Source organism: Anopheles arabiensis, chromosome 2, assembly GCF_016920715.1.
Source record: "Anopheles arabiensis isolate DONGOLA chromosome 2, AaraD3, whole genome shotgun sequence".
NCBI lineage: Eukaryota > Metazoa > Arthropoda > Insecta > Diptera > Culicidae > Anopheles > Anopheles arabiensis.
In genome coordinates, this window is record NC_053517.1 from 76,614,684 (window position 1) to 76,640,458 (window position 25,775).

The following is a 25,775-nucleotide window of genomic DNA, read 5'->3' on the forward strand; positions in this document are numbered from 1 at the left end:
ATCGGCATCAGAAGTGCTGTTTGGGTTGTTTCAAAAATTCCAATTCAGCACGCGTGGTTTGTGTCTGGGGAATCTGCTGACAAGCCGCTGCAAGGCAAAGTTTTATTGTTGTTTACGTTTTTCGCTACTTCCCTTGTTCAGTATAAAGCATACCGCAACATTTTAATGCTCAGTAAGACTATTTGCATTCATTTGAAAACGATAAAGCGTGCACGATTAAATCGTTCGCTGCCCAGTCCCCTCCCCCCCAACCCCCGATGCCCAATATCAATGCGATGATCGTTTCTTAGCCAGATAGTCCTCCCATCGTCGATGGTTAAGCGTATCAAAGTCGTCGCAATGCTCCGCGATCGCTTTCAAGTACTTGGCCAGCTTCACCAGCTCCTTGTCCTTGTGCCGGTTGAGGTGCGCCTCGGAAAACGGCTTGATGCGCAGCCCCGATTTCGGATTCATCAGAAAGTTGCGCCGCAAATCATCGAACATGATCGTGTTCTTCGACGAGTACTGGCTGTACTTGCCCCAAATTACGCCCAGCGGTTTCACCTCGATCACACCGCGCAGCGGGCAAAGGACCGTTATCATAGCGGCATCGTCCAGCATAAACACCAGCTTGTAGTCCCGGGCCTCATCCGTTACCCCGAGCAGCTTCATTTTCTCCACTATCCATCTCATCGACGTGGCGGACCATATCGCTATGTCGTAGTCCTGGTAAGCGGACGTCAGAAACTCGTGTAGATACGGTCGCATCAGTTCCGTTCCTGCGTATGAAAAGAAAACAGGTTTAATAATGTGTTCCCTTTATACCTAGTTGGTTGTCAATTCCGCCAACAATCGTTTCGTTAAGTTACCATTTTCAGCAGCAGACCGATGGTCAAATATCGTATAATCGATGTCCAACACGAGCAGCCTTTTCCCTTCACGCGGAGGATTCAATTCCTTTATGGTGTAGTCTTTGATCCGTTTGTTGATTTTGGCCAAGTAAACCTCCTTATTTTCGAACGCAACATTGTCTTCCTCCTCGTTGTCGAAATCATTTACCACACTACCGACGTCTTCGGGTCGCGACGCTGCCTCTTTGATATCGGACTCCAGCGAGCCAACCTGCATGGGATGTTACAAACGATTGAAGCCTTTACTTGAATCCGATAACTAGGATAAAAAAGACGTCTGCTTACCATCATTACTTTGAAATTGGGCTTCAGGTCCATTGCACCCAGCCTGACATCATCCGTAACCGGCTTGCCTACAAAAGTGTGAACATAAAGGTGAACATATTTACTCCAACAAACTAGGACGGAGACACGCGATACCGTATCATCAAGAAGCATCCTTCGCAAATCCCCTTTGCTCGCGTAGCATTTTTCCTTACCTTTGTACTTTAAGTTGAGCAGCTTCTGTCGCTCCGGCCGGACCTGTGTTTTTTTGCATATTTCGTGCCTCAATACGGCGACGGTATCGTGCTCGGTCAGATCTTCGATGGGAAACTCTTTGCCGCTCCATTTAATGATCAGCGACACTTCCTTCGAGTCCATGGTTTCAATTAAACAACGTTTTCGTAGGTTTCCTTCGGCCAGCAAAGTTGCTTTCGCTTCTGCAGTTTACGTTCTGCGATGCGGCAATTTTGACAGCTCACAGCAACCCCCTTTGACAGCTTGGGTCGCGTCAAGTTCAACGAAATCGTCCACGCACACACACACAGACGCACACACAAATAAACAAACCGGCATCGCGCGCACTGTGTTGTTGTGAACAGTTCCGCAAAAGAGTTGGAAAATGAATGATTTTCGGCAAAAATTCCCGTTCTTGGTGCAACTCGAAGCGTGCCACTTTGTAGGACTTTATAAAAAGGTAGTCTCTTTTCTCTTGTAAGATGCTCCAACATGCTGATTCACTGTCACCATTTTTAGCTGTATCAAATAAGGCTGCATTTTCCCGACTATCCCACCACAAACAATCACCGAGTGTCAGTGTTTTGTGGAAATGTTCCAATTACGTTAGAACCGGAAGTATCGTCCATTAAGGATGTCGATGAATTTGTTCAGAAGCTCATCGACTCGCTGGATTCTGGCAGAGAGGGACGACCGACCAGCAAACCGTGTTCTACTGGCGAACCATCCACTATACTCACCAACCTTGCCCTGGAATTGCTGTCCATCCAGCGCCAGTACGGTTGTGAAGTGGCATTTGATAAACATATAATGCACGTAGAGTTTAGCAACTTTGATGGCAGAAGAAACCATTCGCTTACCCTGAACCGCACCGGAGCGGAGCTGTTCAAAGTTGCCCAACACACCCTTCCGGAGCTTGCCGTATCGGAGCTGTTCAAACGGCAGACCACGCTGCAGCGGCACGTGCAGGTGTTTCTAGATCTGCTCGATCAGCTGGAAGAGTTTTACAACAATCTCAACACAATCGACGACCTTTGTTACGTAGTGCTGCCCGCCACAATCGACACGAAAACGGTGTACCGCATTTTCAAGTACGACCGGAAGGTGTTTCTGAAGGTTTCACTCCACCCGCTACAACCGGCCGCCATCGATGTCGGGTTTTTCGGCCCAACCAAGCAAGTCGCCAAGCTGCGCGAAATCTACGACGAGAGGCAGGACGATTGGGATGCGGACTGTAACGTTTACACAAATTTGCTGCGCATTTTCAACGTGATTGCTTTTCCGATGCGCCCGGCGGCTAATCATGAAGAGTCACAGCAGCTGGGCAGTGAGCTGGGCGAAGACAGCTGCGGCATATGCATGAACTACCAGGACGGGTACGACCGTGTGCCGGTGATTTCGTGCGATAATGAGCAATGCAACTTGATTTTTCACATACATTGCCTGAAGGAGGTAAGGATGGGTGCTAGAAATTTTACATCGCAGTTGTACGATTTCACTAACCGCTTGTCTCATTTACATCTGCCTTTTCAGTGGTTTGCGACACAGCGAGAGAGTAAAAAAATCTTCACCATCTCTATAGGCAACTGTCCATACTGCACGCACAAAATATCATCCAGCTTTGACGAGATGTTAGTTTTGTTAAGCTGATTGGCAATAAAATAAAATAATGTTTTCGTATTTGTAAATTTAATCAATCCATATCGCGCTATGTGTTATGTCCTTTTTGCGTTTGCTGAATGCAACGGTTAGTTTGAATTGTGCTGAATTCATCGTTTTGACAACTGTCAGCAAACGACGAGCCGGCTGTCAAATCCGAAACAACAAACGGAAAAGAAATAAACGCAGTTGATAGCAAGTCCAAACAAGCTTCGCCCAACAAACAACACCAGCATGTCGGATATTTTTGGCAATTTGGATAATTTTCTAGAGAGTAAGAACAGCGTGCTTTACCTGCACGTGGTGCAGTTTTCCCGTATTTCTCATGCAAAATTCTCCTTCCCTAGACTACGATGAGGATGACGTAGCATCAACAAGCGCGCTAAACGATTCACAAGACAGCATTGCAAACGATTCCCTCGATAGCAGCAGAAGCGATAAGGCACGAAAAACGCTCGCCGCGAAGAACAAAGCAACAGGAAAGAGGAAAAGTAATGCTGGCGGCAAAAGATCTCAAAGCAGCAAAAGCACATCATCAACCTCCGCAGACAGTATCGCTGATGTGGGCCATACTCTGGACACGTTAGCTTCAACTCCTGAACTGCTTCCGCCCGTCGTAGATTTGACGCCGACTGTCGCAGGCGTCGGAGGTCAGTTTTTAACCGTTTTTCCCTCACACCATTATGATACTTTTATTCTCAAAACCCCTCTCATTATTCAACAACCACATTAAGTTATTCAACACGTTTCTTTTTGTATCGTTTCAGACGAAATTAGACAGCTTTCCCGTTTGTTCGATTCCATTTTTTGTTCGCAAAATCCAATCGTGAAGGAATTTCTGAAGAATAGTATGTAACTATGCAAACAAAAAGAATGAATGTTTGATCTTACTGCTATTTTTTTACCATTTCCTTCAGGGAATGCTACTGCCGCTAAGCGAGCCTACACTACAGTGTGCAACAGTTATCATCGGAAACCACCTGTAACAGCGAACGACATGAGAAAAGTTAATGGGTAAAATCGATGCATCGAAACGTAGCCTGCAACAGCTAGAGCAGGAAATACAAACCCTCCTATCGCCCGTATCAACAAACCCCTTTCCGCCACCCCGTTCCCGCCGGTCAAGAGGATCTACTGCACAGGCAAATCAAGCGCCAGTATTGGCTGTGGTAAGTAGCTCATCATTAGCTCCGACCACTGCTAAGAGACTGTGAGGATAATGAAACATATCTTTTTTTTGTTTCGTTCCCCGGACAGATATCATTGGACTGTGATGATGACCGGACGCCATCACAGCCAATTTTCCAATCACAATACCGGCGTGTGATTAGAAGAAGCGGAGCAAACGAGGCTGGCACTCAATCTAATACGGTATGTAGTTCCCAAATGTATTAACAACCTGCTGGTCTTGAACCTCAGAAACTAAAGCATTCTACAATTCCCTGTTACAGATAAGCTTAGACTCCGATGACGAGGGTAGTGGTGGAGCAGTAGAGCTACAACCTTCATTTAGCGCCGCCAATAGTTCGTTCGAAACGGAAAACTACGAAATGCGCATCAAAATCAAGTGGGGCCGGGGCATCGAAACGTTCGTCCATCGGCGGTATCAAAAGTTTGAGGACATTTTTGCCAGCTGGCGGCCAAAGAGTCTGCCGATCGGGCGTGCATTTTTCTCAACCTGGACGATCGCATAGTCTATGCGAGCGATACGCCCGATTCCATCGACTACAAACCGCACCAGTTCATTGGTAAGGTTGGTGTGAGGGTTTACAAAGTTTGATTACCTTCAATTTTTGTTTTTTACTTATTTCCCCTCACGTTAGCTGGGCGCATTCTAAAAACCAAAGCGCCAATCCTTCCGACCGCTCACGGACCGTCGGCCGGCCACAATAGCAACATGATCACGCTGAAGGTACAGATGGAGAAACGGAAACAACCGCTACGGCTGCAGATTGACAAGAATCAAACCATGTCCGTGCTGGTGATTAAATGCGCCGAAGAGCTCAAGTGTGAACCGAAGGACATTCGGCTGTACTTTGACGGCGAGCTGGTTGGCAATAATGATAAGCCAGAGGATCTCGACCTGGAAGGGGACGAGATACTGGACATTCGTTTTGTGAAGTAACTGGATGAAATGCGCAGAGAGCTTTGTTGTTGCCCTGTTTTTTTTTATATTATGATTTTGCATTACTAGTTTCAAATATATAAAGTCGTTCGACATAAATAAAATCATCTTTGATGGCAACATTTTTCAAAGCCAGTGGGAGAGAACCAGTTATCTGTAAATTTTGATACGGATATAGACGTCCCGAGAACAGTTATGTTAGAAACAGCTTTACTGTTCACACTTGGTTGCCCACGAAGCAACGCTCCAAAGGTGCGCAACTTTTCGAGACAACGCGATGAAAAGTCGTTATTCGTAGAATGGCATTCAATGTGGAAGCGATTCCATTGACGTAAGTCTATTTATTTCAATTATTTAATTGAAGTGCGTAAAACATACTTTTCTGTTAAAAACACAGCATTTAAACCATCCCGGTCTCGTTACACAAAACTGTACCAACACGCTCAAAATGTGCCGTGCGCTGCCTAAATGTGTATTTCGTCGGGATTGCGTGGGCTCCGCGTTCGTACCCTGCTGCTGCAGGGCCGAAGATCAACACACACACACACAAACGCGCGCACGGGCGTCTTGAGAGAGTTTTCCTTTTCTTGCGAGCGATCTGCGATCTCGGCACGGCCATCTCCGCGTTTGGCCGTACGCGGTGGGCTCTCGCGCGTTCCCGTTCAGCACCTTCGCGCTCAGTTCGCATCTTGCTGTACGTGTGAACGGATCGGAGCGTCGATCCGCAGCGTGCTCTGTAGCGAGATATCCGTCTAACGGCCACCGATCCACCGACCGTATTACGGCCACCATCTTACGGTAATCGTGCGCTGCGTGCGTGTGCGCGAAACCAGTGACCAGCCAGTGTGTGCAACCTGTCCGAGCTCGCTCGCCCCCCGCAGCGGGCATACTTATCCACCCGTTACCGAGCCGATTCGCGCGGCCGACCGCCACCACCACACCATCTAACGGGTTCTGGGGCTGAGGAATTCTGGGTTGCCCTAGTAAAAAAGCGCCTTTGCCGCGGACAGCAGAATTCAGCCTCCGGCAGAGTCCAGCACAGTTCGGGTGTATGTGTTTGTGTGTGCGTTCAGTGTGATTTCGAAGGAACTGCTGGCACCCGAAGCGTGAAGAAAACCTGTACGGTCGTGTCTGTGTTCGTGTGTGTGCGTGGTTATTTCAAATGTAAGAAATTATGTGTAATTTATGTCACTCAAGAGCTATGCTACATTTCTTCTACTAAGTGAAACTAATATTAATATTGCTGGTGTAATGGAAATGGTGTGATGCCCGTGTGTGTGCGGTGGTTCGCTCAACCCTTCGAAGTGTTGATTAAAGGTTTTACTATAAGAGAGAGAGAAAAATTACGGGAAAAACAAGCATTTCGGTGTGAAAAGAAAGCAGTGTCACGCACAATGGAAGTTAATGTTGAGTAAGGTGGAACCCGTGCATGACGCGAGAGAGAGAAAGACCTCCTCGAAACACATCAGCATCATCATCGTCATCTCCCGTCATTCGCACCACACACTATTGATCTTGCATTCCAATCGAAATCCATGCCGAGATACGGCATCCCATCATCATCATCATGATCATGATCATCACCACCATCGTGGCGAGCCAAACCATCCATCCATCCATCCATCCGTCCGTCCGTCCGTCCGTCCATTCATCCCTTCCGTCGAAAGTCCCCTTCGAGTTATCGAATTCTTCGTACAAACCAGTTTACCACTTTCGAATTTTTCATGCATAGCATGCCCACGGAACAGCAACCGACCCTGCCCGGCCGACACCCCGCCCTGCCCAGCCCTACCCTCCTGCGGGCCCTGGGCTGAGAAAAGATCCGTCCTCCGTCGGCCCCCCGAAAGAAGAGAGTAAACGCGGGCGGGCGTATGTTTTGTGCGTCTCGGTTGTGCCTGTTTTTTTCGCTTCTCGCTCCTTATTTTCATTTAATTTTGAGGTCACCAACACACGCTCACACACAGACACCCTCGATAGCAACGCGTGCGGTGCGGTGCGAAGGGATTCCGTGGCCGCTCTTTCTCTTCCTTCAATGGCTACGCGTTTTTTTCTCCCTTTGCTTCTTGCTTTTCTTTCTTCTCCCTTTTTAACGTTGGCAATAGTGTGTATGTGTGTGTGCGCGTGTATGTCAAGCAGAGAAAGAAAGAAGCTGTGAATGAGATGCTGCTGGAAACAGGTGATGAGTGCGTGAGCGCCGTGCGGGCAAACGCGCGTTCGGGCCGCCCTTTCTCGTGCTCGTTCTCTCGGCTGCGCGGCATCGAAAGACATCAACGGGCAGACGGGCGAGGAACCCGCTGCACCCTGCGCGGTGCTTGTGTAACACACCGTATTGAACTATTCAAGATGATTTGTTTCATCGTCGCCCATTTGTTGCTGCTTTCTTTTGGTTCGCTCATCCTGCACTCCCCGCGGCTAGGTCTTCTTCGGTGCGCGTACCTCTTCCCGCCTACCTCGCTTATCCTCCCTACCGGTTTAAGCTGGAATCAACGCAACCAGACAGGCCTGCTCACAAAGGGTGTTCCGTTTAATATTTGGTCGATCGGAAATGTGATTTAAAAAACAGTTAATTTTGCCAACAGACTATGGACTATGTTGGCTTACAACAGAATGTACAGCGTTGTTAGATAAAAGTTTGCTTTGCAATCTTTTTAGATTAAATCGAATGCTAGATTATCAATACTTAATTTAATTTGTTTTGCTAGACAAAGTCAAAATACTTTTCAGAAAATATCTCCAACTACAATAACATTTCCTAGAAGTTTTCAAACTCTTATGATATATATTTTTTTATTTGGACGTTCTTAGAGCACACATTTGATACATTATCCTCCTTTCCTTAACAACAACACTGGGTGGCACAGACCTGTTAGTGCAGGAAGTCTATTTTAAAGCAAGTTTTTGGTCATATGTTTGTTTTTTTTTTTACAATTTGTAGGAAAAATCCTTCCATAATAAATTAACAAATTTGTTTCATTAACGAAATTGAAGAAACTCATTCTCTCTATTTACATTTCAAAATTGCTCCATTATGTCTTGCATCGAAGTTATAAATATTTCATTTGGAGTGTTTTTGTTATAACTTTAATCAGTACTTCAAGTACTTTTTACCTTACCTTACCTTACTTACCTTTTTACATTACTGAAAAAAATCATTAGAAATGCCAATAGCTTAAAAAATTTTCTTTTCTAAACACTTCAATTTCCATGTCTTAATATATCTTAAATCACTAAACATCCTAAAAATAGCAGACCTCAAAATGAACATTTATACTAAAAATTTCAGAAAAAATAGAAAAATTTACAGCAATCTGAAACATCTAAAGATATGAGAACATATGATGAATATGTCCTTTGGTCAGTTTTTGGGCCAGACAGTTACTTATCATTTATTTTCCATTAACTTATATCCCTTTCAACATTGAGTTTCGCGTCTATTTGTGAATTTTTTTTACTGATTTAAACACATATTTGCTCGGTTCAATTTTAACCTACGCCCCCCTTTACGCAATCGAAATCCGCTAAATAAACTTGCGTTCATTTTTCTTCCTTCTCACTTTGCTTAATCAATCGCACATCGCAAGACGGTGCGCGACAATGGCGTAACCATTTCGTCCCTCGATGGTTGTTGGATGTTTGGTTTGAATAATCTTACCACCGATGCACACAATCGTCAACGTCAACATAATTATACGGCCACGGTCGGTACCGGTTTCTCCTCCCCCCCCTCTCCTCCCCCCTCCCTTCGCGCTGTATTTGATCGTCGAGTGCTGGATGCTGGATGCTGCAGTGATCGTGACACACGATAAAGCACACGGCCAGTAACGCCACATCCACGAGCCGTATGAAGCAAAAAGAAAAAAAAAACTCCCCTGCAATTCCCCCCTCTAGTGCATCGCACCATCACACGCAAACGTCCATTCTATGCTTTTAGGAATTATCAGAGCGCGTGATCGATGGAAAATCTACCCTTCCCGGGCCGGTGAAAATCGATTTATTTGCTTTGATTTCACTTTGCCACCATATCCAGCATCGGCGGCAGCAGCAGCAGCAGCAGCCACAAATAGCGTTTTCCTTCGGCGCGCACATTTTTCTCGCCATAGTCGCGCCATCAAGACGGCCAGCTCCACGCTCCTACTCTTCCACTGGTTGCAACCATGCACAGACACACAAACACACACACACGTTCGCGCGCGCTCACGCAGGTGTTGTTTGTTCGCTGCCGTGGCATGGACAAAGCTCTTCAGAACACAGAGCTTCACATCAACATGAGCTAAATGCAGTCGCGTCCGAATGTGGTCGGCCTTGAAGGCGTTTGAAACGTTTCCACATTTCTATGGCCGCAATCGATACGCTAAAAATATGCTAATCAAACCGCTCGTGGAAGATGGAAGCCAACCAGGGCGGATTGGTTTGTTTGCCCACACTACGAGCCGCGCGCAAGGCTTTGAATGTTCAGGACCGGGGGAACTGTTCGATCGCCTGTACAATCTTCTTTCTCAAAAAGCTTCTGTTGAAGCTCGATTTGATGGTCACTTTTTTCTGTGAAATCAAAATATCAATCACATTTTTTTGTCATTTCAATTTCAACAAAGAACATGTACAATAATGGCAAACAAAAAACAAATCTGTTGGATAATACACATTTTTAGTGTTTTAAGTATTTGAAAAAGTTAAAAACCATTTTAAAATGCTTGAAAATAACAACAACAAAGCAAGCTTAATGAAACATTCTTAAAAGCCCCTTTATAATCCTTCCTGGTAGAAAGACACCAACATCAAACCAAATTCACTCACAATTTTCTCTTCTTTTAATAAATGATTAAAGTCTCTTTACAATTAATATTTTACATAACTTATCAATAGAGACCTTTTTTGTGAAGTTTTTCATTTGTCGCAATTGCGAATTTTATAAAATTATGATGACAGTTGTGTTGTAACGGTTTTTATTAAAATGGAAACTCCTTTATTCTTTTAATTGCTCCAAGAGAAATTCAGAAAAAAAAATTATTTTAAATGCTCCAAGAGCAATTCAGAAATACTTATGTTAGACGTGAATTATACAGTTCTCAACACTATTACAACCATTTTGCTATGAACATTTTGTTAAGTACTGAACATTGTGTTTTGCATGTTTTGTATTTTTTATAAAAAAAACCTGTCAGCTTTGAGAAGCTATAATATAAAAACTCCAACCTTGAACCTTGAGTTGAACCAACCTATGCACTGTTATAGAAACTGCATTAGTTTATTCACTTTTCATCAAAATATTGCATCGATATTGGATTGCGCATTCAAAAGTTATAAACTTACAAAGTCGCTAGCTACCCGGGTAGCCCGGTTGCCTGAAATAGGGATATTGGATAAAAATATTAAAAAAATAGGTTTTTTTATACTCAAAAAATTGTGTGAAAATTTTCAGATAAAAATGGCTGTGGTTTACACACACATTCCAAATTTCAACCTAATCGGATTCCTAGAATCGAAGAAATAAGCAATCAAAATCGATTTGGCTACCCGTGTAGCCGGTTGCCTGGAATAGGGCTGATGAATCCCTTTTACCACCGCCACGCGATCGCGCGTGATACGTCCCGATAAGCACATCACAATACTTTGAAATGGTCGTAAAGTTTATAAACAACATCTTCGGCTTCGCCTCACACACTGTGTTTCCATTATGCAAATAAAACTAATCGAAAAAAATGAACTAAAGTCTCTTTCTGTGCTTCCATTGCGTTCGATTCGAGCTGGGCTGTTTTCTTTCTTAGCACAAGAGACATAAAACAAAAGTTTGCGTTTTAAATCATTAATTAAACTTTCGAACACTTCAATTAGCCACCAGTTCAATAATAAAAGCCTTTCTCCACCGACACCCAGGCATGTGTGACAAGCTAGGCGAGTGCCGCTAAACCCCGTGCCCCACACACCCACACCCACGCTTCCCTAATCATGACGCCAACGATTGACGCGCGTCTGCTGCTACTGCTCGCGTGCGCCCTAGCTTCCGTTTCGTGTGCGTGGCGCCCGTGCACCGACCTGGACGCGCTGCTCAAAATACCGTGCCGGTAAGTGTTTGGTAAATTGCGGCTGATTCACCCTCCACACTCCACACTTCAAAATACCGCCCCAAACGCGCTCTCCCCCTCCCATGTTCGGGTGGGGCAAGCCACCTTTCGTTTGGCCTACAAATTTCACACCGATCCGTTTCGCCACACCGTTTCGGGGCAATTTTCAGATCGATACTCTGTTGTTTTTTTTTGGTTTTTCACGGCCAAACTCGTATTGATCGTTTTTTCGTTCTTTTTCTTTTGTACCTTTTCCTTTTTTTGCTGTAGATGCAACATTGAGACGGCTGGGAACAACAGCCAGTATGTTTTCGTGAACGTGAACTGCGACCGGACGACGCTGACAGCCCCGTTTCCGAGCGGCATTCCGATCATCTCCTTCTCGCAGCGCAACAGCGGCCACCAAGCGTTGCCGGTAAGTGTTGTTGACACAGCTGGACACGTGACGCGTCTTTTAGCTCAATGTTGAAAGAGTAACATATTACATTTACATTTACTTTAATCTTCTATATTTTCATGCTCTCTCTAGTGGTGACTCTTTGGGCAGAGAGTGGCCTAAGAAAACAAAACAATCAAATATTCTTCTTTAAACGATCAGAGCAAGATAGATTTGTTTAACGATTAATGTTGTTTAACGAAAAATTACCTTACAACCTGATTACTACTACTTTTTGGCTCAACAACCGTTGTCGGTCAAGGCCTGCCTGTACACCACTTGTGGGGTTGGCTTTCAACGACTTTTGGATTACCCTCCCATAGCAGGATAGTCAGTCCTACGAGTCCAACCTGATTACTATCCTATTATACTGTGCTTCTGATTGCTAATATGTATATTAAAAAATAAGTGCATTCAATTACGTTTTGGGACTAAAATAGACACATTGTTCTTTCAATTAATTGCTTTAAGTCCCATCAGTTTGACTTAGAGGATGATACTTAGAGGATATCATGATCAGAATCGAACCTTTTCAAGAATTTGATCCTTTGACTCTTTTGGAATTCTTCACAGAATCAAGGCTTTTTGAACACTGTTCAAATCTTTACGTAATTAAGTGTTCGTGCTTCTTTTCAATTCCGCGTTAAATTGAACGGTGCTAAATCTTAGTAATTCTTCGTAGGATTGATTACTTTCTACTCTTTCACCTGCATCATGATGCTCCTTTACAATCCTTTACAGCTTCTATGAAATGGAACGTGAAATTAGGGTTTTTTGCTATATTTCATAAAATATTGATCAGAATATGACTTATCGTACACCAAAACAAAAGAAATTCAATTCTCCAACTATCTAAACTATAAACAGTGTCGATGTTAACGGTAAGCAAAGTAAGCAGTTTCGGGGGACCCGGTCAATGAGGGGCCGCGTATCTTTAGTCCAGCATCAGCATAACAGTTGATTCCGAACTACACGGAATCGGATCCGGAATCGCATTTGGCTCCGGAATCGGAATCGGCTCCGGAATTGCAATCGTAATTTGCTCCAGAAACGGAATCAGAATTGACTCCTGAATTGGAATAAGCTCCGGAATCAGAATCAGTTCTTGAATTGAAATCAGAGGAATTAGAAACGAAAACTTTTCTGAAATGACCATGAGAATGGATCGTTTACGAGTAAATTTGGATTCTTTGTGGCTATCAATATGTAGCATCATTGGACCCAAACGGCTATTCTTATGGAGATGCCAACTGACTCCGATTTCGAAACCGTTTTCGATTCCGAAACCGATTCTGATTCCGGAGCCAACTCGGAGCCAATTCTGGAGCCTATTCCGGAAACTGATTCCGGACTTACTATCCGGAATCGTTTGCAGAAAACTTCGGAGCTAGCCGGAATCAATTCCGACAAAAACTTTATTGTTCCCATCATTAATTGGGAGTTTGCAAAAAAATGAAGAGTTACCTCACTCACTCAATAACAGTTGTGACTCAGATCAATTCTGTCCATCACTAACAAAACAACATAATAGTGACTTACTAGTGTCACATTTTAAGTAATTCCCATTCCCATTGCACTCTCTCTCCAATAGGATCTTTCCATCCTGAATGCCCCGGTACGGAAGCTCGATTTTTCCAACAATGCGCTCCGTTCAATCGGCACCAAAGCCCTGTTCGGTAGCGTGGCCGAATACCTAACAGAGCTGCGCCTGGCCAACAATCTGCTCGGCGACAGCTTGAACCCGATCTTCTCCACCGACGTGCTGCAGGCGCTCCAGTCGCTCAAGGTGCTGGATCTGTCCGGCAACCGGATCATTGCGCTGGAGGAAAGCATCTTCGACGGCAATCGGCGGCTGGTGGAGCTGTACCTCGACCAGAACAAGATCGCCACCGTACCGGTGGCCGCCGTCAAAGAGCTGACCAGCCTGAAGCTGCTGTCGCTGCGCAGCAACCGCATCGAGTCGCTCGAGCCGGATGCGTTCAATTTCGCCAACAAGCTGGAACGGTTGGATCTGCGCAACAATCGCATCCGCAGCCTGAAGTCCAAGGCGTTTGCCAATCTGGCCAGCATGAAGGAGGTGCTGCTGGCGGGCAATCAGCTCAGCCACATCGACGAGCGAGCGCTCGCCGGGATGGATGTGCTGCAGAAGCTGGACCTGTCGGACAACCTGCTGTCCGAGTTCCCGTCGGAGGCGCTCGGGTCGGTAGTGTCGCTGAAGGTGCTGAACATATCGCTGAACAACATTGGCAAGCTGGAGTCGAACCATCTGGCGCAGATGAAGAGCCTGCAGATACTGGACATTAGCCGGAACACGATCGCCACCATCCTGCCGGGCACGTTCCGGGAGCAGCTGCTGCTCAAGTACTTGGATTTGAGTTTGAATTCTTTGCGCACGGTAAGTACGGTTTCCTGGGTGGATAGGTTTCATTTCCAAACATCACTCGTGAATGATGTCCTGCTTGCATTCACAGATCGAGGACGACGCGTTCGAAGGGTTGGACAATCTGCAGACGCTCATTCTGCGCGACAACAACATCCTCTTCATCCCGGGCAGTGCGCTTGGTCGGCTGCCGAAGCTGTCCAACCTCTATCTCGACTTTAACCGGGTCGCCGCCCTGTCCTCCAGCATACTGAAGTCGATCCAGCCGGAAAACATCCGCTACCTGTCGCTGTCGCGCAACGTCATCCGCGAGCTGCCGGGTGACAGCTTTGCCGCGTTCCGCAAGCTGATCTATCTGGACATTTCCGGCAACAGCCTCGGCGTGATCGGCGAGGACACGTTCAAGGGGCTCGAAGGAACGCTGCTCGAGATCAAGCTGTCGTTCAACAGGATCGCCTCGCTGCGCAAGTTCGTGCTGCCGAAGCTGCGCCGGCTCGATCTCAGCGCGAACAGCATCGACGATCTGGCGATCGACTCGTTCCACAGCCTGCACAACCTGCTCTACCTGAACATGAGCGGCAACGAGCACGTCGGGCAGGTGACGCGCACCATGATCTACCCGCTGACGAAGCTGCAGGTGATCGATCTGAGCCACTGCGGGCTGAAGATGCTGCAGGCGGACCTGTTCCACAACAACACCGACCTGCGCATCGCGTTGCTCAACCACAACCAGCTGCGGGTGATCGAGGAGGGCACGTTTCTCAACCTGAATAACCTGTTCGATCTGTCGCTCGCCGGCAACGGGCTGGAGCAGCTGCGGCCCCGCTCCTTCGTCAACACGGTCAACCTGCGCACGCTCAACCTGCGCCAGAACGCGCTGCAGGAGCTGCGCGCCGACATGTTCACGACCGAGACGGCGCTCGAGGTGCTGGACGCGTCCGACAATGCGCTCAAGAGTTTCGCCACCAACACGCTCAAGATACATCCGCGGCTGCGCAAGGTGCTGCTCGCGAACAACCGGCTGGAGGTGTTCCCGCCCGAGCTGATCGCCGATCTCGACCATCTCGAGGTGATCGATCTGGCCGGCAATCGGCTCACCACCATCCAGCAGCTCGACTTTGGCCGGCTGGCGAACCTGCGCGAGCTGTATCTGCGCGCGAACGCGATCGACTCGGTGCAGGACATGGCGTTCCACAACTCGTCCCAGCTGCAGATACTCGACCTGGCCGCAAACAGGCTCGAGCGCCTGTCGGAGCGCTCGTTCGAGGGGACGCTGCGGCTCGATCGGCTCGATCTGAGCGACAACAAGCTGACCGGCCTGCCGGAGCAGGTGCTGGCGAAGAGCCGGGTCCAGCGGCTCGAGCGCGTCTCGCTCGCCGGCAACAAGCTGGCCAGCGTGCCGGTGGCCGCGTTCGGCGACCAGCACGACACGCTGCAAACGCTCGACCTGAGCCGCAACGCGATCCGCGAGGTGCCCCGGGCCAGCCACATGCTCATGATCAACGCCAAGCACGTCGACTTCTCGTACAACCCGCTCACGCCGGAAGCGATCGCCACCGTGCTCGGGCAGCCGAAGACCGTGCGCACGCTCAACCTGGCCGGGACGGGCGTGCGGGAGCTGCCGATGCTGGAGACGCCGTACCTGCGCAGCCTGAACCTGTCGCACAACAACATCTCCGCCGTTAGCGCGAAAGCGTTCGAAAAGGTGACGCTGCTCGAGCGGCTCGACCTGTCGCACAACGCGATCGGCGACGCGGACGGGCTGCGCGACATCTGGCCGAAGCTGGCGCTGCTCGGCTACCTCGACCTGTCCAGCAATCCGATCCGCACGATCACGGCCAGCACGTTCGAGCGGCTGGACGGGCTGACGGAGCTGTACATCCGCGAGCTGCCCGAGCTGACCCGGCTCGAGAAGAACGCGTTCAAACCGCTGAAGGACCTGACCGTCCTGCAAGCGTACCAGTTCGCCAAGCTCGGGTACATCGACGTGCAGGGCATCGTGCAGGAGCTGCCGGCGCTGGCCGCGGTCGACATCGAGGCGAAGGACGCCAACCTCGAGTCGGACCAGCTGCAGGTCCTGCACCATCCGAAGCTGCACACGCTCGGCCTGCACGGGTACGCACTGCAGAGCCTGTCGTCCGGTGCGTTTGCCGGTTTGCGCAACAAGTACCTGACGGTGCGGCTGCACAACACCTCGCTGACGGCGCTGCCGCCCGCCCTGCTGCTGCCGCTGCCCCGCTCCGCTCACATCGACTTTAGCATTGCCGGGTCGAAGGTGGGCACGCTGACGCAACCGTTCCTGAGCTCGCTGGACGACCGCAAGAACAGCATCCAGATCGATGGGCTGGCGACGAACCCGGTCCGGTGCGACTGCCAGGCGCGCGCCTTCCGCCGGTGGATTCTCGCGACCAAGGTGCAGGACGTGCGGTGCGCCAGCCCGCCGACCGTCGCCGGCAAGCTGCTGACGGAGGTGGGCGACAGCGAGCTGGTGTGTGACGGCCGCAGCAAGGCGACGAGCCCCACCCAGCCGGCGGCTTCGAGCACGGGCGGCAGCACGCGAACGACGCCCACGATTAGCTTCTACAACTACACGTCCGAGGTGCAGATGACGAACGCGGCCGCCACGACCGAGCACGACATCATCTGGAGCATGCCGCCGGTGTCCTCCTCCTCGACGACCACGCGCACCAAGGGTTCCAAATCGAAGGTTTCGTCGGCCGCCATGCCGCCGCTGAAGAAGATGCCGTCCGCGAACGACGATACGCTCATCATCGGCATCGTGGGCGGGGTGGTGGTGTTTATCTTTCTGCTCATCATCTGCATCTGCATCTGCCGGTTGAAGATGAACAACGACAGCTACCACCATCATCATGCGCGCGCCGGCCACCCGATGCCGATGGGCATGCCGGGCACGCTGCAGGTCAACTACACCGGCAAGAAGGGCCAGCCGGCGGCCATGTATCCCACGCTGGCGCCACCGTACGCCCAGAGCTACGCCACGCTGCCCTACAAACCGAACGGGTCGCCGACGCAGGCCCGCCCCAGCTACTCGACCATCGGCCGAATACCGTACCAGTATCAGAACCACACGCTCATGTCCAGCCAGGCGGCGCTGCACCATCAGCAGCAGCAGCAGCAGCACGCGCAGCAACACGCGCAGCAGCAATCTTCCGGCACGCTCACCCACACCGCCCACAATCCCTACATCGTGTACCAGGACGATAAGGTTTACCGATGATCGGTGCGGCGATGGAGAGGACGAACGACGTCGCATTGCCCGGGACGAACGTTCTCCGCTCATCCCGAAACCAACTCTACCAATGAGTTTCAGCAAGCCTGCGTGTGTGTGTGAATGATGAATGGATGTTAAGATTTGGAATGAAAGCGAACGGAACTTATGCTTATGCATGAGCGAGAGTGTGTGCGTGTACGAGAATGTGTGTAATTTTAATGATTACTGCAACGGTTTTTTTTTTGTTCATGTTTTGCCCTCACAGGCCTCACTACCGATGGGGCTACTCGTTTAGTGCGTAAGAACCTATAATTTCTTTCCGTACGTCATTTCTTTCCTTAAATGCTATCCTTTTTCCCTACCTATTGTACCTCACTTGCGCTGTACGATTCGGTATTGGTTCAGCAATTTTCATCTAATTTTTAGTTTCAACTTTCTTTGCTGTTCCCATTGCGTTACGGGTCGTTACACCCTGATACGTATCCCTGTTCTAGGTAACAACCATACAATGCTCAATATAATTTTACTCCATAGTGAACATATTTAATGAACGTTTTCCATCTTCTGGTGCTGCCAATCGCGTAGGGTAAATGGCTGCACTGGCCCGCTACAGACAGTGAGGCGGTATGAAACAGTAAAGACGGCGGGCTTTGTAAGTAAAACGTAAATCTGCGTAATAAATCCAATAGTACTAATGACAACAGACGGATTCTTTTGTTTGTAATGCGATGAAAGAACATGAATCGTTTGCTACTTAATTTGTACGATCGCGGTGGAGGCTACTAGCAGACTTCGAGATCAGTGATCAAAACACTACCAGATTATTACATGAAATGGTGCCAATTGCGAACGTTCGATCGACATCGATTCGAGTAAGCATTGGGCCATGCCATCGAACTCGCCAGCTCGAAATATGTATTCCTAACGCATTCAAAATTAGTGATGGGCGGGTCGACCAGAACCTATCGGGTCGGAGCCATCCGTAAGCGACCCGGAGTCGTTCGGGTCGACCCGAAAGGTACAAGTAGGTTCAGTGGGTGCAACGACTCCGGTAGGTGCGAGAAAGCATAAGCGACTCCGACCCGTTGGTGCGGCGAGTTCGGGTCGGGTCGGGTCGGATTGAACCTACCTTGACTCTACCCGACCCGAACTCGTTGCACCAACGGGTCGGAGTCGCTTATGCTTTCTCGCACCTACTGATCTTTCGGGTCAACCCGAACTCGCTGCACCATCGGGTCAAACTGAACCTACCGTGGCCCGACCCGAACTCGCTGCACCAACGGGTCGGAGTCGCTTATGCTTTCTCGCACCTACTGATCTTTCGGGTCAACCCGAACTCATTGCACCCGCGGGTCGAATTTGATTCCGACTCCGACCTAGCGCACCCGCTGCACCCACGGGTCGGAATCGATTCCGGCTAGCTCGCACCCGACTCCGGGTCGGATCGTGAAATGAATCGTATGACCCAACACTATTCGAGATGTATTCGAGTTCATCTGTTGCTTGGACGTAACTATTTGTGCTAAAGTATTTTTTTTAAGAGTTTCACCCCTGTTTCTGGTTATTTTCCGTAAAACTACTATCGTCAGCCTGATTTATATCTAATGTTTTTTTGCGTAAGGAATTATTCAATCACGACTGTTCAAGTTATTTGTATGGCATTTCATAGCCAAAATGTTGAACATAGCCAACAAAATGTTTGATCAGAATTGTTCGACATAGGTTGTTGTATGGCTGTTAAAGCATAGCTAAAGACAGATACTTTGAGGAAAATGTTCAAAATCTAGGAATATATTAATACAACGACCATGAAAACATCTTACACTCATGTTTTATGTGTTGAAACTTTTTACTTTTTATCGATTTTTATGTTTTTTTCCATGAACTAAAAACAAGTTTTTTTCGTGCAGTTTTGAAATGTTCGGGTAGACTATATGGGAAGTAAGACACTTGATATGGGAAAGATGGACACCATGAAGGGTAAGATGGACCTGTCGAAAACTTTGGAAATTGAAGGAGATTACCAGGAGTATTTTATCAGTATTTTATGAAGAGGATTACAGTATTGTTTTCCACGTCCTGGTAACAACGACGGTTTCATTCAGCCGTCAATCTAGAAAGTGTAAGCACCACTTCTAACACCTGGTAGAATATAGAATGTAAAGCATTATCGAAATATAGGGCATTTACAGCGGACGCTGCTCCAGTTTACAGTTCAACAGTCAAGAACATCCCTTTAGGATATTACTCCAAGGAAAGTCCACGACCCCAGCATGTTTCTGGGACTTGTTAAATCTTCTTCTTTTGGCTCAACAACCGTTGTCGGTCAGTGGACTTTTGGATTACCCCCATAGCAGAATAGTCAGTCCTACATATGGTGGCACGGTCTAGTTGGGGCTTGACCCCGTGACGGGCATGTTGTTAAGTCCTACGAGTTGACAACTGTATCATGAGACCGTCTTGGGACTTGTTAATAGGTCAAGCCATTTTTATCTTTTAATCCTATAGCATCTCTCATCAATTCCTGAACGATGTCATACCAATAACTCTTCTTTTTGTCTAATAAATTTTTCCAGGCCGTGGCAAAATATTGGGTTTCGTGAAGTGCCTGATCAGCGTCGATCGCTGATCAGCACAACGAATGACTGCTATTTTGACCGGTGTTTCATTTCTCGCTTATTTCAATGCTTTCTTTAGTTGTCGGATGGTTAATATCTTCGAAAAACCTTCATTTAAAGGTATTTGATAAAATCTGTTCATAATCAGTAAAATAAATCAACAATTTTGGTGTCCATCTTTCCCCTTTCGACAGAGTGTCCGTCTTTCCCGTTTTGGTGTCAAGATGCATAAACCACCAGAAAACGATTTTTTTTTCATTCATTCTCGATCTTTTGCCATTTTTGTTTTTTTGCTTAAAAAACAAAAACAGATTTATGTAATAAATCTTCCGAAAATATAAACAATGCAAATTTATCTCAAGCTCTGTGATCCGCAGTAGTCAAATTAGATCCACAAGGGACGGCACGATTGTAAATTTGTTTTGTTTGTGAATTTCACGAATTTTGTATATTACGCCCAAAATGTTCTCAAATGTTATTTTACTTTCAGTTTAGTTCAGCATTGTTGAATTATTCGATAATTACTTTTAACATGATTTTATGAGATGTGCCCATTTTATCCGCAGTTTCCGTCTTTACCTACCTTCTTCTATGTTCGAATATCATGTACATTTTGATTTTCATTTACAGCCCTTACTAAGCTTTCTTTCGAATCTTCTTTTCAAACTCTTCGAGGTCCAATAATATGATACTGATAACTTTTTCCGTCAGCAATATGCTGCTCGTATAATTTTGTTCACATTATATTTGTATAGTAAATTGTGCTTTACACGGTTCATTACTTTGTTCGCTCATAGATGGCAATGCAATTGACATTTTCGCTTCCGATCGCGAACTGTTCCAGCAGTTTCCAATCACGCTCAAACGACTCACCGGGTGCCAAAGGCAATGGGTTTGTGTGTACGCCCTTTCCCTGGCCCGGTCCAATTAGTATCACGAAACGACCAGTAAACTCTTTTACATACTGCTCAAACGCAGCACCGTTGTTGAAGTAGCAAAACATCAACGCATCTGGCTGCTCGTCCTGCCATTTGGCCGTAACCTCTCGTAACGAGCTTTCCGATCCGCTGACGAACGCTAATGGAATGTACCGAACGGGTGCGTACTTGGAGCTCCACCATTCTTCGTCGATTTCTATACCGATTACACTGATAGCCTCTGGAAAGATGGAGAGCATGAACAAAATATTATTTACGTTGGTTTGCGATTGAAGCAAATTTGGCGAGAGGTTGTTAGTGGCCTAAACAAAGAATTTGTCAGACGAGAAGATAATACAGTGAAATCCCTCATAACGAGTGCTCCTTATAATAAATTTTTCGCATAACCAGCAAATCTAAATGCTCTACGAATACCTCCTTAATGAGTAAAATCTCGCATAACGAGCAATTTTATTTTTGTTCCCGATACAAAATCGTGCTCATTTCGAGTGTTTCAATACTAAGAATCATTAAATATCAAGCTATTTCTAAAAGAGGTATAAGTGTGGAGGAAAAGTTTAAGGGAGGTGACACATAGCACTCACTACCAGCCCAAAACTCACGAAGTCATACAAAAATCGAAAATTGGGCGCTTATCGATGAGTGGAGAATGTGAGATAGTGTCTTCAGTTTAATTGCTTTATTTCCTTCCTTCTTATTTGACAATATAGGAGGCTCTCTTCGGCTTCGGTCGTAGAAGTGGGCCGGACGTGAATTTTAGTGTGTAGTGTATCTCCCTTAGAAGCGTGTTTCAAATGTGTGAGATGTAGGTATTGATGAGTGTGTTCTTGCATGCATTCTTCATCTACTTGCTTGTGAAGGCGAGATTTTTTTAGAATAGAAATGACAGTGCCCAAGTGGGAGTTTACGTTGCCCGAAACAATATTTACGGCGACCGATAACGCTTTGACGATGCCGGATTGGCTAGGTAAACCCTGTAATGTTCCCACTTTATTCTTTAGAATTATTATTTTGAACAAATATAACATCAACTAAATAATTTATATGCATTCCTCTAGCATTTCAGACTTGTTTCAGGATCTTTGTGACGTGTTTTTTTTGCTTTTTTTAATGTTAATCTAGTTTTGTGTCTAGCTTTTGCATCTGGTTCTTCTCAAGCGTTATCCACAGCTTTAAATTTAAATTTATTACACTTTACTTTGTCGACCTATGTAACTCTAATAGCTAATGGCAGTAATGTAACAGTAACAGTTCCATAAATTCAATAAACGCAAGTTAAGCGCCGTCGTACAGATCGGAAGATATTTTCTTTAGGCCCCAATTGATTCACTCTCATTCCGCACACTGTCATAAGGCATTTATTGAGGGTTTAATTTATTAATTTATCAATTTATTGTAACTGTAACTGCTTCATTTCATTAAACATTTCATTAAATAAATAACATATTACGATCATTCTGAGAAAATAATAGAATTTGTCAAACCCCGTTTAGAGCAATAAATTAGTAATCCCTAGAAAATATGGGAAACAATGGGAAAGAAATGCTATTTGAATAGTTGCGAAATATATGTTCAACAAGCATGGTAGCCTTGAAGACCACTCTGTTGATCAAACTACCATATTACGTGCGTATAACAAATCCTCGTATTTAACGAAACATTTAACATAGTTGAGAATATGTTTACGCAATTGAAGTTGTATTAAATTCGTATCACAACCCCATATGTTTAAGACAGAGTATTGCCGACACGATTTTGATCACAACATTAAACATAACTCACCATTTGCACAGTCGATGATCCACTCAAGCAAACCAGTACCACAGCCTATGCTAGCAATCTTTCGTATTCCACATCGCGCCAGCACCTCACCGAGCCGTTCCACGTCCTGCTCGAGCGGCCAGGCCCAGAGGAGGTTGGAACGTTGCGCGGGAGCTAATTCTTGTCCGAGTTCGAGTATTTTGCGCCACTTTTTCGTTTTCATAAAACTCACAATCAACTGTTGATCTTCCTCATCCACGTTTGCCGTTTTTCGATCAAGCATGGTTCCGGGTTTAGTGACCGTTTCCAATCGATTTGAACACTGCACACACAATACAGCACTACACGCGCGTGTGTTTTGTCTCGTACGCGCACTACACAGTCGGACGATCGGTCTGCGCCTTGCTGCTAGTGATAAAGTACTGCGAGGTGCGCTTACGCCAGTGAACTTCACAGAAATTATTAATAGATCCTAGACCGCTGGCGGTGCTAGCGCTAGCGTTCCCACCATCAGCGCTACCTTTGCTACCCCCACTGCCCCCACTATGACTAGCTGCGTCACCATTGGCAACCGTGTTTTCGGTCGGATTATTACAGTGGCCGAGTTCACCCGATGGGAAGCGTTCGGTTTGTTTTGTGCTGCTATCTTCAGCTTGGAGGTTAGACTGACCTACTTCCGACAACCGGCTACTGTTGGCAGTTGTGCTGCTGTGCGTACTCGCAGGTTGCAAGATTTTTCGATAGATTTCTAGATTGTCTAGACGGGCGGCGAAACCAACTTTCGGCGCTTCCTGTCTGGTGGTGGGCAGTGCATTGATTTGGTTCGGTTCGCGCCCCGTAGTCCGATCGGTTGACGGCGCTCGATCACCGCTTGGCTGAACCAGCGTGATCGATGTCTTTGGCGTTCCAATCACCTGTATGACACTAATACGATTGGTCGGCACGGACAGTTCCGGTTTGGTGCTTGTTTGTGCTTCCCGTTTAATTGCTTCCATCTGGTCTTCACTAACGTTGCCATTTGCAAGCACAATTTCCTTCAAATCGCTCTCCGGGTGAAAACTTTTGGCATGCCGCACGATGTTGTCCTTGCGCGTACTCGTTACGCCACAGATCGAGCACTTGAAACCCTTCAACCGGGAATGGGTTTTTAGATGCCGCTCCAGGTTTCGGGCGTCGATGAACTCTTTGTTGCAGGACTGGCATTGGTAGCGCTTTACGCGATGGCTCAGCATGTGGTGCTTTAGCGCATTGGTGCGCAAAAATGTTTTGCCGCAGACATCACAGGAAAACGAACGATTGCCATCGTGCACGATCAGATGCTTGGTAAGGTTACCTTTGAGGGTAAACTTCAACGGGCACAGCTGGCAAGCAAACTTTTCCTTCGGCACGTGCTTCGAGTCCTTGTGCGTCTGCAACTGGGCCGCACTGTCGAAGCTGGCCGTACAGCGCGTGCAATGATGCCGACCGGGTGCATCGTGCACCTTGTGGTGCAGCTCCAGATCGCGCTTGTGCACGTAGGTTTTGTTGCAGCGATTGCAGGCGTAGCGGGAAGTACGGTGCACTTCTTCGTGGAACTGCTTGTGCGATTTAGAGTAGACCGTCTTGCAGCACGTTTTACATTCATAGCTAACTCGTTTCGCGTGTCGGTTTGTGGATTTGGCATTATCATCGTTTTCCATCGAGGGCAATTCATGAGCCTTTGGGGGTAAGCGAAATGGGAATATAAAAACAAATACGTAAACGAAACAAAATGGTTCACATGTATCTAATACATTACCTTAACTTCCACAGATGTGTATACACATTAATAAACCACACATTAAATATATTATCGTAACATCACACGAAAGTTTTGCAATTGTTGCAAATTGTAAAATTTATATCACACCGATTTCCACCACTACACAACTCGTATGGTACCGAGCAACAACAACAGTGAGCTGATCACAACAAATACCCAAAGAGCACAGCGCTGTCCTTAACGTCAAATAAACTAATGTTGGCAGCTTGTCTGACCGTCAAATTTGAGCCTTGTTGAGCGTAGAAAAAATAGGGTAACTGCAAGGTGTCTTTATTAAGGAGGTGAATTGTTAGCGCGTTTTCCGGGCGCCATCATTGAGTATTGTTATGTCAAATCGCATACAATTTTCTGTACCCCCCTCCAGCCCTCGCCGATTTTAATACCGGAGCCCCCAGTATTGTTATGTCAAGTCGTGAAATGTCAATTTGCTCTGAAGCACTTCACCTCCTAATATCCATACACCTTGGGGTAACTGTACGGCTGGAAATAGACGAACCGAGATCATCGCGGTACCGCGAAAATCGCGTATGACTTGAGCTGTCAATTATGTTATAAAATCTGACAGATAGGCCAGATAATCGCGGTTCGTGTATGGAACCATCCGAGGTCTGGTGACGATTGAATGTACCTAGAAGAAATATTTTTCTATCAATTTGCGAATCAAATTATTTATTTCACATAGTGTATGCAAAATAAAATACAAAACTCGTTTCTCGACACGAGTTTTCACACAAATCTGCCAGAAAAAGTAAAAATAATCGGTTCGCGCTACCGCGAAAATCTCAGCAATACCGAAGTTGGGTATCTCTGCGAAACAGCAGGCGCGATTGGAGGCGCGGAAGATTTGACAGCTCTACTGTTCTACAACTGTTATAAACAAGGCGCGAATTCAACGGTACCGCGACGATCTCGGTTCGTCTATTTCCAGCCTACCAGTTTTCGGCAGTGTACCTATTTTCGGCAGGGTAGCTAAAAACGAGAAATTCTGCATAAATGCGGTAAAAAATTTCACAAAATACAATTTTGTAGTGAAAGTGTACTTATTTGATATTCACATACGAAGTTTCACACCATTTCATTACGTATTTTCCAAAATATCAAATACAGTAGAGCGTCGATTATCCGGGCAGCTCGGGACCGGACGTTTGCCGGTTAATCGATTTGCACGGATAATGGTCCAAGAAATGTCAAACGCATATAAAACATATGAAATTCACTAGTTTTATTATTAATTCACCTAGAATCAATCAATTTATTGTTAGTAGAATATTATTTTAATCAATAACTGTAGGTTTAACAACTGTTCATGAACAAAAATGAATTTCGAAAATACCCCTAGACACTACCGAGCTGCACAAGAAACTGGTTACCCAAT

The 25,775-nt window shown here is 46.6% G+C and overlaps 6 protein-coding genes across 7 annotated transcripts; 3 read left to right on the forward strand and 3 right to left on the reverse strand.

Annotated features, from left to right (window-relative positions):
* Positions 1-223: 223 nt before the first annotated feature.
* On the reverse strand, positions 224-1,645 carry LOC120896975 (ubiquitin-like domain-containing CTD phosphatase 1). Its single transcript, XM_040301529.1, has 4 exons — positions 1,370-1,645; positions 1,176-1,243; positions 849-1,101; positions 224-758 (listed from the first exon to the last, which is right to left on the reverse strand). Exons 1-4 carry the CDS (start codon positions 1,530-1,532, stop codon positions 268-270), a joined length of 975 nt encoding a protein of 324 aa, XP_040157463.1. The 5' UTR covers positions 1,533-1,645; the 3' UTR covers positions 224-267.
* Positions 1,646-1,684: 39 nt separating this feature from the next.
* LOC120896967 lies at positions 1,685-3,082 on the forward strand. The gene is made up of 3 exons (XM_040301521.1): positions 1,685-1,848; positions 1,908-2,840; positions 2,922-3,082. Exons 1-3 carry the CDS (start codon positions 1,774-1,776, stop codon positions 3,036-3,038), a joined length of 1,125 nt encoding a protein of 374 aa, XP_040157455.1. The 5' UTR covers positions 1,685-1,773; the 3' UTR covers positions 3,039-3,082.
* A 732-nt stretch (positions 3,083-3,814) lies between these two features.
* On the forward strand, positions 3,815-5,545 carry LOC120896983 (uncharacterized protein CG4449). The gene is given in 6 exon segments (XM_040301543.1): positions 3,815-3,895; positions 3,965-4,216; positions 4,305-4,418; positions 4,499-4,676; positions 4,679-4,795; positions 4,871-5,545. Coding segments are annotated over 5 exon segments (870 nt in total). The 5' UTR covers positions 3,815-3,895; positions 3,965-4,057; the 3' UTR covers positions 5,173-5,545.
* Positions 5,546-5,858: 313 nt separating this feature from the next.
* Positions 5,859-17,983, forward strand: LOC120896929 (chaoptin). Of its 2 annotated transcripts, none has more exons than XM_040301462.1 (5): positions 5,859-6,336; positions 11,047-11,234; positions 11,505-11,649; positions 13,262-14,065; positions 14,142-17,983. In XM_040301462.1, the coding sequence occupies exons 2-5, from the start codon at positions 11,119-11,121 to the stop codon at positions 17,286-17,288; spliced, it is 4,212 nt and encodes a 1,403-aa protein (XP_040157396.1). In that variant the 5' UTR covers positions 5,859-6,336; positions 11,047-11,118; the 3' UTR covers positions 17,289-17,983. The 2 variants fall into 2 exon arrangements, with proteins under 2 accessions (XP_040157396.1, XP_040157404.1); XM_040301470.1 differs by having other exon boundaries at positions 5,866-5,970.
* A 2,612-nt stretch (positions 17,984-20,595) lies between these two features.
* LOC120896619 lies at positions 20,596-22,909 on the reverse strand. The gene is made up of 2 exons (XM_040300873.1): positions 22,621-22,909; positions 20,596-21,058 (listed from the first exon to the last, which is right to left on the reverse strand). The coding sequence occupies exons 1-2, from the start codon at positions 22,880-22,882 to the stop codon at positions 20,679-20,681; spliced, it is 642 nt and encodes a 213-aa protein (XP_040156807.1). The 5' UTR covers positions 22,883-22,909; the 3' UTR covers positions 20,596-20,678.
* Positions 22,910-22,951: 42 nt separating this feature from the next.
* LOC120896618 (zinc finger protein 264-like) lies at positions 22,952-24,554 on the reverse strand. Its single transcript, XM_040300872.1, has 2 exons — positions 24,377-24,554; positions 22,952-24,296 (listed from the first exon to the last, which is right to left on the reverse strand). The coding sequence occupies exon 2, from the start codon at positions 24,276-24,278 to the stop codon at positions 22,974-22,976; it is 1,305 nt and encodes a 434-aa protein (XP_040156806.1). The 5' UTR covers positions 24,279-24,296; positions 24,377-24,554; the 3' UTR covers positions 22,952-22,973.
* Positions 24,555-25,775: the final 1,221 nt, after the last annotated feature.